At 43.5% G+C, this 17667-nt stretch overlaps 1 protein-coding gene across 4 annotated transcripts; it reads left to right on the top strand.

Annotated features, from left to right (window-relative positions):
* The first annotated feature begins 1350 nt into the window (after positions 1–1350).
* Positions 1351–16459, top strand: LOC118166597 (protein FAM47E-like). Of its 4 annotated transcripts, none has more exons than XM_035325640.1 (11): positions 1351–1548; positions 1654–1765; positions 2332–2458; positions 4327–4741; positions 8273–8430; positions 9228–9381; positions 9929–10135; positions 11708–11814; positions 13396–13441; positions 14718–14795; positions 16400–16459. In XM_035325640.1, exons 4-11 carry the CDS (start codon positions 4379–4381, stop codon positions 16400–16402), a joined length of 1116 nt encoding a protein of 371 aa, XP_035181531.1. In that variant the 5' UTR covers positions 1351–1548; positions 1654–1765; positions 2332–2458; positions 4327–4378; the 3' UTR covers positions 16403–16459. The 4 variants fall into 4 exon arrangements, with proteins under 4 accessions (XP_035181531.1, XP_035181533.1, XP_035181529.1 ...); XM_035325638.1 differs by lacking the exon at positions 16400–16459 and adding an exon at positions 15416–16077 and having other exon boundaries at positions 1355–1548; XM_035325642.1 differs by lacking the exons at positions 11708–11814; positions 13396–13441 and having other exon boundaries at positions 1352–1548.
* Positions 16460–17667: the final 1208 nt, after the last annotated feature.

Genomic DNA, 17667 nt, shown 5'->3' with positions numbered 1-17667 from the left:
TAAGCTAAAACTTTTATTGCTATATATTTTCTAAAAGGTGGAGACTTTTTTTTTTGAAAATACATTTTTTTTTTTTCTCTGCAGATCACGTGTGGATGAGTAGCTTTTAGCTCTGTTTTGCCCAGACCCAGATTTTTCTCTTTTAGTGGGTTATTTAGGTCAGTACTCAACTATATAAGAAATGCTTGTTTTTAATGCTGTATAAAAAACATTTCTGTACTGGACTGCAACAGCTGGCAAAGTAGAAAAACATTGCTGTCCTTGCTGCAGTCAGTCCACAAATTTTCATATCCCATAGGATTTGTAGGGTTTAAGTAGCGTTCATTGAAAATCTGGGAGGTTTCACTTGAACAAAATACTGTAGTACTTTTGGTATTATATTTCAATTACATTTATGTTGTTCAGTTCTTGCAGGGACCTTGTCTTCCTGGTCTTGGGTTTGTCTTTTTTTTTTTTTTTTTTTTTTTTTTTTAATTGAGAACAGCAGCCACAACTGAGTTTGTACTAATCACTGTTCACTGCCTTGAAACTGGAGTTGGTCAGGCTGTGATTCCCAGGGACTCTACTTCTCAGCTGTACCATGTGCTTCTAAAAAAGTTTCTGCTTTTCACCTGATGGATGGACAGGAGAGAAGCAAAGTCCTTGTAAGATGAGAGGAGCAACATAAAAAATATATAGGACCTTTTAATAGAGGGAGAGTCAATTTGGGAATTCTGTCTCGCAGTACCTCCACTTTCGTCATCTGTGATTACAATACACCAGTTAAAATAAACTAGTGAACTTATAGTATCAGGTTATAGATAAAGCCTTCAAAAGCCCTACTAGTGTTACCTGTATCCATAAAGGAAAGATGTATGTTGTATGCATAGGTAGTTACATCAGACATTTGCCAGCCCAAATGTGCTAGGTGTTTTCTTCAGTAGGGTTCACTCACTCTGGGATACACATTCAGCTAGTATTAGTCCATTATTATAATAGGCCATTGGTGCAGAGTGAAAAGGAGGCTTAGTAACATTAAGTACAGACAAAAAAATAGGATTTGTTGCTGAAAGGAAGCTGTACCCACAAGGTAGCTAAAATCAAACTTTAACAAACATGTTGAAAGTGATCTATAGCATAGCAGAACAAGCTACTGTTGTTTTTATTCAAACCAAAAGGATAGTCTGGCTTGAAGATTGATTGAGCGCTTCAGAAACAGAGGTCTGCTTGAGAAAATGTTTCTTAGTGCATTAATTAATATTATGTTACTGTTTTGCTGCCCCATCTGTCTGCATTTCAAAAGATATCCTAGCAGCATCTTAAAGACATGAATCTAGCGCAGATTTTTTTCCTGTTAGCGTCTCAAACCAGAAAATGAAGAAAGATGTGAATCATTGTTCCAGTAGCAAGAGCCAAAACTTCTCACACAATAACTGCAAAGGCAGCTATATCTGCTCCATGCTTCCCTGACAGGAGGGAGCTTCCAAGTTCTTCCTGCCCCAGTATTGCCCCTTCACTACTGCTGGTTGGGAGAACAATTCAGCTAAATATCACTTGGCCAGGAGCTAAGTAAGGTTGTGAGAGAGATGGCAGTGTTGTGGAATGGGGCTTTGTCATGATTTGGGTGCACAGCTGGGAGGATGCTTTCACTTGGCTTCTGATTTTTTTTTGTAGATTAGAAGGAGACTGGCTGAAAGTACAACCTTGAGAGCAGCAGCAGGAGCACCTACCCACTGTGCAGCTGGACTTTGATTTTTACTGGCCCTGTCCAATCTTACAGGCAAAGGTGAGTCTGAAGGATGAGCTAGGTTTAATGACATTATCCAGGCTTGATTCTCTACATGTCTTGAAAATGTCTGTAGATATTTCAGTAGAATTTTCTGGGAAATGTATATTTTACAAGATAAATAATCCATGTCTTTACTCAAAAGCACAAGAAGTGACACAGTTGGCCCACGTTTGCTTCTTATGTTTTCATTTTCATTCACATTTTCAGTGTTAATGAATACTTAAGTAAAGGCACACGGAACAGTGTGTTGTACCATGTTCCATCAGCAGTAAAGACTTTTGACTGTTCCATTCTTGAATAAGTACTGGTGTTAAAAAGATCAAGATATATGTTGTGACAAAACACAATTTTGCTTTAATTCAAGTTTTTCCTCTAAAGTCCCTAGGAGCTCTCTGTATATCTCTCTGTGAAAAAAACCTTTGTTGTAGGCAGACAGTGGTGGATCTGGTTTCCACAACAACCGTCTTGAAACATGCCCAGGGTATTATGCCAGCAGGGGCTTGAAACTAGTGCCTTGTCTGATGTAATACTAGAAGTCTTAACTTTTGCATGTTTTCTTCTAGGTTTTTAAGATTTTCTGGAGATTTCCTTGCAGAGTGTGTTGAATTAGCTTACTTTACACCTTACATTGTAGAGGAAGATGCCATTTTTGCCTAGGGTATTTTCACAGTCAGAGCTGTAAAATATCAGGTATGTGCTTTTCTTTTTACGGTTTCTTGTAATACTTAATGGTATTTTCTTGGAACATGTTTTGTATAGAGTTACTCAGGGGTTTCTTTGTCTAGAGGCATTTGCTATCACAAGTGAATAGCACTGATTATCTCTGAAGCAAACTTTTAATGGCGTTCTGTACTGTTACGCTTTAGCAAGCAAGGACAGTATTGCTAAGGCACTGAAAGTAGCCATTTGTTTATTTGCTACTGACACAATCATTGAAGCAAGCCAATACAGGTAAGCATGAAACTAACCACACGAGTACAGTGAGCTGTCTGACCTGGTAGCACCACGTATGGTTTAAAACATGAAATCTAGGCGGAAAAAGATTTTTGTAGACATGAAAGCAGGCCAAGAGTGAATTACAGCCCATCAAAATATGGGCAGGCTGGGCTGAAGCAATAGAATATTTTGTCTTGAAAATCCAGTGTGGTCTCCATGTCTCAACTCTACAGCTGCTGGAAGAAGGTGAAGTAGGAGTGCAGTAACCTTCTTTGGCCTGACTGCTCCTGTGGAGGTGGCTAGGGTGGCATTTTCTTTGGCAGCATTTGGAGGATCTGTTTAGCACTTTGGCCTGGAGCAACAGTGAAAACTGCTAACCTGTGCAGTACAGCTGAAAATATTTGGATCTGGCTTTGTATCAGTAGAAGCATCCAAACTAGCTCTTGCATGGCTTTGTGGTGGTACTTGAATATTTGCTGTAAAGAGACCTCCTTCCCAGCTGCTAAATGATTTGACAGAGGAAAAAAAAATGCCCTGCTAGCATCCAAAGAGTAAGTGAAATCAAGAGCAAACCATAATGAGGATGTATTTAGTGTTGGCATAGTGAAACTGAAGTAGCATCAACACATGCATCAGTACCAGGTAGTGCAGAATGCTGCAGGTTTAGTGATGTTTATCTTGTTTTATTCCATTTGCTTTGGAGCAGTCCTTACCATAGTGCAGACAATGCTTTTCTTGTGAAGACAGATGGTAAATACTATGTCACTACTTTATTGTCCTCAATTTAACCTCTGATCAAGAAGGATTAAAATGTTTCATAACGCTGAATCACCTTGTTACTGTGCTTGTAAAGTTCAAAAAGTATTTGAAGAATTGTATTGCTGCTATCTGGCAGCTAATACAGCTTCTGACCCTTGTAGCAAAGAGTCAGGGACTCCCAATCCAGTTTGCTTGTTCAGTGCTGTCATGATTCCCCTCCTGCAACAACCCAAACCTCCTTGGAAACTGCAGGTTGGGCACTTGAAAATGTGGATTGGTTTAGCCACCAACTTCTACCTCTCTGAAACTGCCAAAACTATTTTGCTCAAAATATTCATTTAGTAGGCCACCAATGACAGATTTCATGTGAAATGGATGCAAGTTGGAAAAGTTAGTGATCTGAAATGAGGCAGAGTAAGAATAAGGGCCTTCTTCACTGGACATTTGGCTACAAATGCTTGATGGAAGGATCTGCTGTCAGAAAATGCTGTCCTGGATCATTTCTGAATCATGACAGTTTTATCAAAACCTTATTTTGACTACGTTTCTGACTACATACATGGTACAACACAATTTACGCTGTAATGGTAGGAACAGTCAAAACGAAGCTTTGAAATATGTTGATGGTGTTGAAGCAAGCTCTGTAACATCATGACTTTTTTATTTAAAAATAAATTTCTGAAATGCCAGAAATTTCTGTGAGTGGGCAATTCTGATGTTTGGCAGTTGTTCAGTCATACAGAATAAGTCAGTGTTATAAAACACTTTTTTCCAAAGCTGAATAGTAACAAAAAGATGGCTAGTATGTGTAAGCATGCTTGGAGCAGAATATCCCTTTGTACTTTCAATGTCTTTTTCATTAGAACCCAGCTGGATTCTTTGTAAGCAAATGCAATTTGCTTACAGAAAGGAGAAATGTCTTACAACAACTTCCGAGAAAGCAGACTGCGGTTCTCAGACTCCCTTAATGGCCAGCGCTGGATATTCCTGAGAAAAGGACTAGATGACTTCCGAGATGGCTTTCCCCCTTCATCTGATAATATGATTGTGTATGGTAAAAAGCATCCTGGCTCAATTATTGTGAAAAACAGCACAGGGAACTCTTCATACACAGCTCCAGGGAAGAAAAGCAAGAAGTGGACCAAACCACAGATTTATCTTTCCAAGCTCAGCCCTCTGCAGCAAGCCAGGAGGGATTATGTTGCACAGATAGAGCACTGCCTGAAACGGCATCCCACAGTGCTCTACCCACACTTGGAAATAAGTGGGTCCCCAAAGGTAATGATTTTTGTAATCCTGGTTATACAGATTCTTCAAAAAATTGAAACAGGAAACTAATCTAGCTGATGACTATTTTCAATTAACAACAACAAAAATAAATAAATCCACCACCTCTTTCTTTCCATAGTAAAAACAAAGCAAGTGATATCAAAGGTAGCTTAGATTTAGACAGTAGGTCCAGATTGTCAGCAAGTAATTCACAAAATGCTATTATAAACAGGCTGGGAAATTGAGTGCCTGCCTTCACAGATTACAGAACATCTTATCTGTTAAGTTATCACCAGGCACTGGCATAAATGGATGCTATGAGGCAGGAAGCAAGTCTAATCAAAATTGAAAAGTTACCTGTGCTCAAGATAGTAGGGTATAATCTCATTACTTTTATTTTTCAGCCTGTTTACAGAAGCTTATCTCTTTTCCCAGCCTCTGGTTCTTCAAATTTCTCTCCTTCATGCAAGCAAAAGGTAGTTCTCTTGTATGTCTCAGAGTTTTCAGAACTTGGTTATTTGGATATTGCAAACAGAGGACTGTGACCAAACACAGTGGCAGAACTGGGCTTTTCACTTCTGGTACTTCACAAAAGGAACAGGGGAGAGCTGGGAGACTGTTGGAAAGGGCAGACTTCATACTACAGTACAATGGGACACTGGGTATCAAGCACCTTTGTCTCTATTGCTGTTCAGGCTGCTCCAGGGGTTTATAGTAACCTAAGCTTAGATGCGGCAAGATGTTGAAGGATGGATTCACTGGGAGAAACCTTAGAGTTCAGAAAAGGGAATTGGGTCTCTGTTCTGTAAGATAATGCAACAGCAGAGCTCTCCCTGATCCCTGGCTGCTATTACTGCGGGAATGGAACATGAAACATGGGGTTGTCCTGAAGGGAAGAAACTTAAAATCAGCTGAAATAAAATCTTATATGTAGTACAGCAGATTGCCATAGGAGATGGCCGAGACCAGAAATTCAGCATGATTCAGAGGTCTGGCAAGCAGCCCCAGTTGCAATTAATACTTCAGAGATTTTGAAAAAACGAAGTCTCTAAGTCTCTTAACTTGAATCTTCTGCACTATGAACAGCCTTAAGGAGCCGATGAGGTGGGGGGTGACCTTGTTCATACCAACGGGGATGGCCTTGTTAGGGATGCGAAGGTTGGGGGCAGCGAAGGTTGGATGCAGCAACCATGAGATGGTAGAGTTCCAGATGGAACTAGGCAGAGGAAGTAAGGCTAAAAGCAGAATTGCTACCCTGGACTTTCAAAGAGCCAACTTCGACCTCTTCCGGGGCCTGCTTGGGAGTATCTCATGGGCTAGGTTGCTAGAAGGCAAGGGTGCTTGTGAGAGCTGGGCTACATTTAAGTAGCACTTCTTCCATGCTCAGGATCGGTGCATCCTGAAGAATAGGAAATCGGGGAAGGGGGGCAGGAAACCTGCATGGATGAGCAAGGAGCTCGTCGATGGGATCAAAAGGAAGAGGAAGGTCTATGAAATGTGGAAAAAGAGCCTGTCCTCTTGGGAGGAGTATAGACATGTTGTCAGGGCCTGCAGGGACGCGATGAGGAAGGCTAAAGCCCACCTAGAGATGAGGCTTGCCAAAGAGAGAAAGGATAATAAGAAGGTTTTTTCAAGTATGTAAACAGCAAGAGGAAGACTAGGGATAATGTGGGTCCCTTGCTGAACGAGGAGGGGGGTACTGGTCATGGAAGACGTCGAGAAGGCAGAGGTACTGAATGCTTTCTTTGCTTCAGTCTTTGCTTCAAGGACACTCCCCCGGGACTCCTCGCTTGTGGCAATAGGACAAAGGGTCTGGGAAATGGAGGGCTCCCCCCGGTGGACGTGAGAGTGGTTCGGGAGTGTCTGAGTGGGCTCAACACACACAAATCCATGTGTCCCGATGGGATGCATCCACATGTGCTAAGGGAGCTGGCAGATGTGATTGCCGAACCGCTCTCCCTCATCTTTGAAAGGTCCTGGAGAACGGGTGAGGTGCCTGAAGACTGGAGGATAGCCAATGTCACTCCGGTCTTCAAGAAGGGCAGGAAGGAGGATCCGGGAAACTACAGGCCAGTCAGTCTCACCTCTGTCCCTGGAAAGGTGTTGGAGCAGCTTGTTCTGGATGCCATCTCCGAGCAATTGGAAGAGAAGAATGTTATCAGGAGTAGTCAGCATGGATTCACCAAGGGGAAGTCGTGCTCGACCAACCTCGTTGCCTTCTATGATGGCATCACCAGCTGGGTAGATGGGGGGAGAGCGGTGGATGTCACCTACCTTGACTTTAGCAAGGCTTTTGATACTGTCTCCCATGACAACCTGCTAGCAAAGTTGAGAAAGTGTGGGACAGAGGAGTGGACAGTAAGGTGGGTTGAGAACTGGCTGACGGTCCGAGCTCAGAGGGTGGTAATCGGCGGAGCAGAGTCTGGCTGGAGGCCTGTGACTAGTGGTGTTCCCCAGGGGTCGGTGCTGGGTCTGGTCTTGTTCAACATCTTCATCGACGGCCTTGATGAGGGAATAGTGTCTGCCCTCAGCAAATATGCCGATGACACAAAGCTGGGAGGAGTGGCTGACACACCAGAAGGCTGTGCTGCCATTCAGCGAGACCTGGACCGGCTGGAGAGATGGGCAGGAAGAAACCAAATGAGGTTTAATAAGAGCAAGTGTAGAGTCCTGCACCTGGGAAGGAACAACTGGAAGTGTCAGTACAGGCTGGGGGACGACCTGCTGGAGAGGAGCTCTGAGGAGAAGGACCTGGGGGTCCTGGTGGACGACAGGTTGACCATGAGCCAGCAGTGTGCCCTGGTGGCCAAGAGGGCTAATGGGATCCTGGTGTGCATTAAGAGGAGCGTGGCCAGCAGGTCAAGGGAGGTGATCCTCCCCCTCTACTCTGCCCTGGTCAGGCCTCACCTGGAGTAGTGTGTCCAGTTCTGGGCTCCCCGGTACAAAAAAGACAGGGACCTCCTGGAAAGAGTGCAGCAGAGGGCCACAAAGATGATACGAGGCCTGGAGCATCTTCCCTATGAAGAAAGGCTGAGAGACCTGGGTCTGTTCAGCCTGGAGAAGAGAAGACTGAGAGGGGATCTTATCAATGTGTACAAATATCTGAGGGGTGGGAGACAGAAGGATGTAGCTAACCTCTTCTCAGTGGTTTGTGGGGATAGGACAAGGGGCAATGGCCGCAAAATAGAACACAGGAAGTTGCGCACCGACATGCGAAAGAACTTGTTCACAGTGAGGGTGATGGAGCACTGGAACAGGCTGCCTAGAGAGGTTGTGGAGTCTCCTTCTCTGGAGATATTCAAGGCCCATCTGGATGCCTACCTGGGCAGCCTGCTCTGAGGAACCTGCTTTGGCAGGGGGGTTGGACCCAATGATCTTTCGAGGTCCCTTCCAACCCCTACAGTTCTGTGATTCTGTGATTTAACTGCTATAAAACATCAAGAGATTTGTATTTTGCATAGTCCTTCACACAGCCCCCAAGAGCAATTCATCCAATGAGGGTTTTTTTGAACAGATGCTCTCCCTTTGCTTGGCTTGCAGCTCTTCAAAGAGGTTGCTGGTGTCCTGAGTCCTGAAATCCTTTTTAAGAGTAAGACTGGATACAATGACTATCAACGGGAGACCCAAACTCCTCAGGAGGTGCAGGATCATATGCAGGACAAGCAAATAAAAGTAACGGGTTGCAAGAAGCTAGTACAGTGAGTACAAGACAAGATGGGAAGAGCAATACAAATGGCTCAAATTTCCTTATCTGAAATCAGATGTGTTGAAAGAGGAAACTCAGGTGCCTATGAACAGGCTCATTTACAATTTGAACCAGACAAAGACAAACTCACTATAGCAAGCCTTCTCAGCTAGTGCTGATGAACTTAACATACAATAATTTGCTTGCTGTCTCTGTCTTAGATTCAGTATTCATATGAGCATTTTCTAAAATTTTCCTCTTTAGCCAGCCCTTTTGTCCGAAATCTGTCATGGGGGTGGTTTCCATGAAGATAGGTTCCTTTGTCTTCCTCAGTGAAAGTAATGATAAATTGATATCCCACAACCTGTTCAGAGACTAGTCTTAGTTCTGGATTAGTTATGGGTGTTAAACTGTAAGGAGTCAGCCTCACTGCTGGTTAATTTTTACAGTCTGAGTCAGCTGAGTCTCATTTTATGCTTTCCCGGGCCCTTTTAGTAATGACATAAAGGCATGGTGATGGGCACCATATAGAGCTATACGCTTCCATTTTTAAGAGTTTTCTATTTTGAAAATAGCAAACTATTTCCCAAGTCTTGCTTCCAAACCTTGACTGTCTTGCTAGATATATCAGGTGTGGCCAAACTGATTTTTACAACTAGTTCAAGTTGCCCAGGCTATTCCTGGCCAAAATCATGTCATGTTTGGTGGTAAACTGTACCATTTGTGATTCAAAGGCATATGGCTGTTGTTTACAGCTACTGCTGCAGCTAATCAAGGGAGGTTTCATATCTTATTGCTTTAATACTGCAGCAGCAAGGAGTCTCTGGGCAAAAAAGCATGTACCTCGCTTTCTAAGAAGAAGGTAACAGCAGGAGGAAAAAAGGCCACACAGAGTCACTTAGCTCCACTTGATGAACACACAAAGCGAGTAACCAAGCGTTTTTGTGACTGGGTTATGTCTTTGGTAAGTAAAACTGCCACCATCTGTACTCTTTCATTCTAAAAATGTAATTACTGTGTTCAGGGCAAATATCATTAGATTTGAGAAAGTAAAAGTATGATTCTGGGTATGTGAATACAGGAGGCAAAGTCAGAAACAAGCAAGCTTGTTTCTGACTCCCAGCTCTGTAGTGTCATGTCTACCAGGGCTCAGTCCTTTGAAATGTAAAGCAAATAATGAGTATATTAATACAAAAATACTGTTAAGTAAGCTTGCTTCACAAAGATTTTCCAGGGGATCCATCTCTGTTCAAGCTACTATTTAACCCTCTCACCTGGGAGAAGTCCCTATATATCTGACATGGATACACCAATTCATGTCTTAGCTCCAAACTGACTTTGTGCTTGCATCACAGTGATGCAAATACCAAGCGTATGTGTAGATAAGCTGACACTAACCCTGGTTTTAATTGTACTTATAGATAGGAATGGGGGCAGGAAGGAAATATATGGAAGAAAAAAAAATATTTCCCCCCCGCCAATCTGAGATTGTTTTGATGCTGTTGTTCCAGGGAGGAGGGAACTGCAGTATTGATGAAGATGCACTTAAGACTTTGCTCTACCCCAGCAGTGAAAGTAAGGAGGCTGGCCTCCTTACACCTTTCTGTGCAATGAAACTCGATGGGCAAGCAGAGCAGTCGGGAAGACAGGAGATTTCACCTCTCAAGTTTGCTGTCAGGAGTTCTCATCACCTAGGGTGCGTGCCCTGCCAAGTTAAGGTAAAAGAGCCCACATTTACATTTGATAGGATCATAATCATAGAATGGTTTGGGTTGGAAGGGACCTTAAAGATCATCCAGTTCCAACCCCCTGCCATGGACAGGGATGCCACCTGCTAGATCAGGTTCCCCAGGGTCTCATCCAACCTAGTCTTGAACTTCTCCAGGGATGGGGCATCCACAGCTTCTCTGGGCAACCTGTTCCAGTGCCTCAACACCCTCAGAGTAAAGAATTTCTTCCTAGCATCTAATCTAGTTTAAAGGTTAGTTTAAAACCATTCCCCCTCATTATTTCACTGAGCAAAGTCTTTGCAAAAGTCTGTTTGGGATGGCTTGAGGTGGAGACTGCTGGAGTTGAGGATGGAGCTTTATTTTCACAAGTACTTGATAATTCTCTATATGCTTATCTCAAGAACTCAGAGTGTAGTTAAAAATGAGCTATTTGATAGCAGTTACTTTTTACAAGCAGCAGGGAAGTAAAATAGGAGAATGAGAACTAAGAGTACTATTTAAGGCCTGACCATACAGTCTTTTTGCTGGTCAAACTGAAGAGAATTCTCAGCAGTTTTGCTTGTACCCAAAGCCAGTGAAATCAATGGAAAAAACACAGCTGAGTGCTGTGCAAGCTTTAGATCAAGTTAAGCATGTCATGCCCAATACACCTCAGAAGCAGTTTGTTAGGTGTTAGTTAGACTTGGAGCCCCATATCTTCTCATGGTGGAGGTGTAAACAATTGGAGGAAACTGAAGCATAGTACAATGATCTTCCAGTCCCTGCCTTTCCTGTTACCTGCTTTTCTTGCTGTACTTTCTTTTAATCATTGAATAAACAGACAAAGGCTATATGCAGCTGAGGTAAAAACGTAAGGAGGATCTGAGGGAAAGCCTCTGCTGGGGGATTTTAGTAAGTGGTTGAAGTTGGACCAATTTTGTCTTAAACTGAAAGCTTGCCATTTCCTTAACCTTGTAGTTAGTTTGGTCACTGTGTTCAGAAATTCTGTTTTGAAATAGAAAAAGCATTTATCATACTCTGACTCCCAAAGTCTAAATCTCACAGACCTCCTTCCCAAGTTTTCCACAAAACAAGTCAGTTAAATAAACAAGTAGTGGCCAGGTGACTTGAGGCTAGTGATTCCCAGTAGCAGTTTGTAATACTGTTTACCTTTGTGGGGGAAAAAGAAAAAAAAATGCTAGTCAGATTTTGATGGCTGATGGGAAAACCTGTATTACAGAGTTTAGGGTATGGGATTATCCCTGGTAGACTCTTCAGAGATGGTATGCAGGTTCTGGGACAGTGATAGTGTCTTTACTGCCTGTGGCTTGTGGGGAAAATGCCAATGTGATGAAACAAACACTCTCACAGTGAGAGTGACGGAGCACTGGAACAGGCTGCCTAGAGAGGTTGTGGAGTCTCCTTCTCTGGAGATATTCAAAGCATGTCTGGACGCCTACCTGGGCAGCCTGCTCTGAGGAACCTGCTTTGGCAGGGGGGTTGGACCCGATGATCTTTCGAGGTCCCTTCCAACCCCTACAGTTCTGTGATTCTGTGAAAACTACATTAGTATTTTTGCAGGTCCCTTACCAACCGAAAAGTGAGAAGATCAGATATGGAGCATGGTATCTCGACCCCAAAACATGGAGAAAAGAGATAGTGAACAAACCATTAGAAGCTCCAGAGGAAGCACAGAATCACAGAATTTTCTAGGTTGGAAGAGACCTCAAGATCATCAAGTCCAACCTCTGACCTAACACTAACAGTCCCCACTAAACCATATCCCTAAGCTCTATATCTAAATGTCTTTTAAAGACTTCCAGGGATGGTGACTCCACCACTTCCCTGGGCAGCCCGTTCCAGTGTCTAACAACCCTTTTGGTAAAGAAGTTCTTCCTAACATCCAACCTAAAACTCCCCTGGCGCAACTTAAGCCCATTCCCCCTCGTCCTGTCACCAGGCACGTGGGAGAACAGACCAACCCCCACCTCGCTACAGCCTCCCTTGAGGTACCTGTAGAGAGCAATAAGGTCACCCCTGAGCCTCCTTTTCTCCAGGCTGAACAAGCCCAGCTCCCTCAGCCGCTCCTCGTAAGACTTGTTCTCCAGGCCTCTCACCAGCTTCGTAGCCCTTCTCTGGACTCACTCAAGCACCTCCATGTCCTTCTTGTAGCGAGGGACCCAAAACTGAACACAGTACTCGAGGTGCAGCCTCACCAGAGCCGAGTACAGGGGGACGATCACCTCCCTAGCCCTGCTGGCCACACTGTTTCTTATGCAAGCCAGGATGCCGTTGGCCTTCTTGGCCACCTGAGCACACTGCTGGCTCATATTCAGCCGACTATCAACCATCACTCCCAGGTCCTTCTCTGCCTGGCAGCTCTCCAACCACTCATCTCCCAGCCTGTAGCTCTGCTTGGGGTTATTGCGCCCCAGGTGCAGGACCCGGCACTTGGCCTTGTTGAACTTCATGCAGTTGACCTCGGCCCATTGGTCCAGCCTCTCCAGATCCTCCTGCAGAGCCTTCCTACCCTCGAGCAGATCGACACATGTACCTAACTTGGTGTCATCTGCAAACTTACTGAGGGTGCACTCGATCCCCTCATCCAGATCATCAATGAAGATATTGAAGAGGACCGGCCCCAGCACCGAGCCCTGGGGAACGCCACTAGTGACCGGCCTCCAACTGGATTTGACTCCATTTACCACGACTCTCTGGGCCCGGCTATACAGCCAGTTTCTAACCCAACGAAGCGTGCGCCAGTCCAAGCCAAGAGCAGCCAGTTTCTTGAGGAGAATGCTGTGGGAAACGGTGTCAAAAGCCTTGCTGAAGTCAAGGTAGACCACATCCACAGCCTTTCCCTCATCCACCCAGCACGTCACTTTGTCATAGAAGGAGATCAGGTTCGTCAAGCAGGACCTTCCCTTCATAAACCCATGCTGACTGGGCCTGATCGCCTGCTTTCCCTGCAAGTGCTGCGTGATGACTCTCGAGATAATCTGCTCCATGAGCTTCCCTGGCACTGAGGTCAAACTGACAGGCCTGTAGTTTCCCGGGACAGGCCTGTAGTTTCCCGGGTCAGTCCTCCGGCCCTTCTTGTAGATGGGCGTCACATTTGCTAGCTGCCAGTCAACTGGGACCTCCCCCGATAGCCAGGACTGTTGATAAATGATGGTAATGATGATGGTAAAGATGGTAATGATGATGGTAAAATGATGGTAAGCGGCTTGGCCAGCACCTCTGCCAGTTCTTTCAGTAATAAATATTTCAGCAATAAATAACCTCAGGAATGCAAAGCATCATTTGAGTGAAAAGGTACCATGAATGTAAAACTGATGCCTTTTTTTAGTTACATTGCTACAAGAGAGCTTATGTTATGATGGGAGCATCTCTGAATAATGTGGAACAAATGTGGAACAGACCATATTATCCAAGCGGAGGTAACTGTTGTTCAAACAGGCTCATTGAAGTGAATGATTAGGCTGTAACTTTATGGCACCTACATGTGGGCAATAGCTCTAGAAGGTGAATAAGCGCAGATCAGGATTTTGTTGAAGGGTTTTCTTTTTAGGTCTAGTTTCTTCAATGCAGTTGATGCCATATGTGGCCAAAATGTATGTATGTGCTGAAGGCAAGGAACTGGCATTCTAGAACAACGGAAGGTGTTTTTATCTTTGTTTTGTAATAGCAAAATACCTGCATTTACAAAGGAGCTGGATTCACCTGTGGTAGTTAGCCTACTCAAAATATTTTATGGAGGGATGTAACACAAAGGTTACTAGCATTCTGCTTTGGGATTTTCAAGTGTTAGGAGGAGTTGGAAGAGCAGGCAGGCTGGTTGTTTTTTTTTTTTTTTTTTTTTTTTTTTTTTTTTTCGATTGCTACATTTATCTAGATGTAGGTTTATTTTCCTCTGTTTAAAAAAAATCCATCTCCATTCTTGCTGTATGTACAAAGGAAGACATTGTTCATGCTCTAGAGGGCGCTCCTTCCAAAGGTAAAGCTGAGTTGTACATGCTCTGTGCAAGGAAGGGGCTGGTGAGCTGGATGACAAGTGTCACTACTGTTGTCTTATGAAGAAATACTGTCTGTAAGACTAAGGAGAGTTTTCGCAAAAACAATGCCTGGGAACAGCTGAGTCAGAAGAACACCAAGACAAAGGTCATTGTTTTGTTAATACTGTCTAAAGTTAAAGGCCAACTTTATGGTTGAATGGGTGACCACCTCATTATGTCTGGGTACTCCTGGGAATGTACCACAGACCATTGAAGGTAGGTGTATTTACTGCATTATAGAGTAACTCTTGCTGCCTTTATTAGCAAAAGTGCTGAGGGGAAATGGCTTTATGTAGCACGGGACATCTGATTTTCAGGATAACAGGTTATAACTTACTAAAAACCGCTTCAAATTCATGAAGCAACTTGTTTCTTTCGAAAAAACAAAGATATAGCTCTTGGTAGATAAAATATTTATTGGTTAGATTAGCTATAACAGCTGGAGGGATGCACACTGTAGTGTAGTTAGAATAGTGGAATCTATACTTAAAAATGAATTTTGAATGTTTTTAAATCTACTTTGGAGATTAATTTAGGAGATGGAAGTTGCACAGCTCCAAAGCGCACAGGCCTTTAAGGAGCTCCTGGAGAGAAAGGGCTACCAAAAACCTCGGGTCACAAGAATCTGCTAATGTCTGTGCCTCCATTTTATTGTGCCTATTGCTATTGCTGTGTCATCTCAAGATCCTGGCTGGAAAAGTACCTGGATCAGGGCCTCCTGTTTCCCCTCTCTCCTGCGTGTTGGAGCTTTTGGAGGGGAGGGACTCACAGACAGCATCCTCAGAATACAGCCAGGGGCTCAGTTCAGCAGGGGAACTTTAAAGTGGTGCTGAGATTACCCTGTTCAGGCTTAGCCTAAAGGACCCTGTAGCAGGTCTCAGTGCCATGTCAGCAGCAAGTGAACAGTTATTTTGATGTACAATTGTAACTCACGTAGCTTTTCAGCTTAATGTGGCTGAGGCATTGTCGATAGTGCCATCAGCAGTATGTGCAGAAGCCAATGATTTGTGTTAAGTGTGGGAATGAAAAAGGCTTTTAATTCTCTGAAGGCCCAATAAGGGATTTCACAGCATTTGGTTTAATACTTTAAGCAACAGCTGCAGCTATGAGCAATGTGTGCGCTTGCTTTTTGACTCTTTACCTTTACATGTTTTTACCTTTTTCTTCAGTTTCTCTCCAGTAAGTGTTACTTGAGTCTGTTAATCATGCATACATGCTTAATCTTTTGTTTCAGTTCTTTCTGAAAATGCTGGCTGGGGGAAATGATAGTGGAGCTCAGGAGGATACATCTAAATCTTTCAAGAAATATTGTCCAGAGAGAAACGACAAAATCAGAGGAAGTTCTTCCACTGCTGTTAATACAGATTTGTAAATTATCTTAAAATGAACGAACTAGTAGCTGAGCTGTTCCTAAACATGTTCTTATCTTTAAGTTTAATAGAGCTTTGAGTTTCTTCTGAAGTGGCCAGATTTAAGATCTTATTTGTACTACCAAATTGTAGGCATAAACTACATAGTGAGCTTGGCAGTGCTTTGGCCTGCCGAAAAGGCACTCGAGATGTCTTGTTTGCTTTACCGTACTGGCTTAAAGATCCTGGGCTACAATCAAATTTTTGGTTTTTAATTATTCACATTGTGCCTACTGCTTTACAGAATATAAGTAAATAATTTCTGTGAAAACTTTAAGTTATATCTGGCAGCAATCTTTTTAACCACTGAAAAAAACCCACAAAACTTCAATCTGAGGAACAGTACTGCTTTGTACACTGCACAATGATTCCTGCATGGACAAACCTTGCACTAACAAAAGCAGTGTTAATATAGGAAGGCTGCTAAAAATCATAACCTGTCATCTGTTCGTATACCACAAATACCTAATAAAGATGACTCAAACCCGTTCTTGAATATAACCATTAATTCCTGGCTCATCCTGAATACCCTAGGGGAGGAGGGAAAACACTTTCTTCAGCAGGGATGACCAGACCTCACTTACTCTTATTTTACTGTCCTCATCTTTCAGGTAAGAATATAGAGCCTGACTGTTTACTATTTTGAGCTATCACTTAAAATTTGTCTAATGCAGTTGAGTAACAAAGGGCGAGCAAGGCTGTCAGTTTTGGACTCTCCCTCTCAGAAAATATGTGGAGAATTAATCCTGCTTTATTATAAAGTTCAGTAGCATGTGGACTCTGCTGAAACCTTTTTTCTTATTTCCCAGTGACTGCTCTAAGATCATCAAAGCAAGTATTTGTTCACAGCTGCTTGGACCGTGTTCTGTGCTTTGATTTCCTTATCCTTGAATGCCTTTTGTGAGTCTCTTCTGCTGCCATTGCTGGACTTTCAAGATGTGCTGCAGCGTGATTTCCAGTGATCAGTCCTGTTGTGAGTAAATATCTATCTTCTACAGCCTCTACAAGGTCAGCACTGGGCTATTTGCTAGTGAGCAGGAGTTCCAGGTGCATGGGTTTGAAGAACCAGTGGCTAATACCCATTGACTAACATGCAAAGTATTTGAGGGAGGTTAACTAGTGACCTCAAATACTTCTGTCCATTAGGTATTTGTAGGATACTGCATGCTGGAGGATTTTTCAGATGTGTTTGTAGTTGTGTCCTGCTGTGACAACACCTGCTTCTGTATTGACAAAGTACCTCACCAGCTCTGGGCCATGTAGATCTAAAATCTGTTACCACAAGCCATCTTCTGAATATATCTGCTATGGTTCTGTGTCCATGTGTTACACATAATTTTCCTTAGAGGCAAATTTTATGTGTGTTCATTTTCTTCATGGCAGTGTTTTGGACTTTGTTACAACAGTATTTGAGCATTTTGATGCCTTAAATCTGTATTTACCAGCAGCCCTATGAGAATGAGTTGTATGTTCAGCTCTGTTTTAGCGATGAAAGGCTAGTCCTACAAAGGAGATGATGTTGGTGCCTGTTCATTGTGTTAGGGAACTCTGAGTCTAAATGATCTTGCAATGCTAGATGTACAGGCTGAGTCACTTGCTGGGTGGGTACCTGTGAGTGGGGTTTCATACCACAGGCTTTCCTTTGCACATGTGGCAGTTTCACAGTTCAGCTGAGGCTTAGGGGCTCAGAGCACTAGCAACTGAGGCTTTAGCTGCAGTCTGCTCATCTGCCAGCTATGGTAAAGTCTAGATAGGAGGCCCACTTCACTCACCCAGGTGTGACTCTTGCTGTATCTGAGCCCAAGGTGTACCCCACACAGCCACTTGAAGGCAGCTTGCAGCAAGGCCAAGAGCTGAACTTGGTCTCCCAAACTCTGGACTGTTGCCTGCTCTAGCAGCCTTCTCCCCCTGCTCAGGCTGAACTTGGCCCACAACCCAAACCTGAATGATTTCCAAGTAATTTACCTACACCTTTCTCAGAACTGGAAATTTCACATTTAGGCAGATGATTCATGTGGCAGAGTCCCAGGGACTGTCAGGAGTACCCCCAAAAGGTGTATTTTCCAATAGCGTGGTA

This window comes from Oxyura jamaicensis, chromosome 4 (genome assembly GCF_011077185.1).
Source record: "Oxyura jamaicensis isolate SHBP4307 breed ruddy duck chromosome 4, BPBGC_Ojam_1.0, whole genome shotgun sequence".
Lineage (NCBI taxonomy): Eukaryota > Metazoa > Chordata > Aves > Anseriformes > Anatidae > Oxyura > Oxyura jamaicensis.
Note: the sequence above shows the minus strand (reverse complement) of the source record. Positions and strands in the feature narration are given on the sequence as shown.

Coding starts and splice junctions, on each gene's coding strand:
- LOC118166597 (XM_035325638.1), top strand. CDS start 4,379: ATGTCTTACAACAACTTCCGAGAAAGCAGACTGCGGTTCTCAGACTCC. Junction 4,742..8,272: donor AAATAAGTGGGTCCCCAAAG/GTAATGATTTTT, acceptor CTTGGCTTGCAG/CTCTTCAAAGAGGTTGCTGG. Junction 11,815..13,395: donor CCATTAGAAGCTCCAGAGGA/AGCACAGAATCA, acceptor AATAAATATTTC/AGCAATAAATAACCTCAGGA.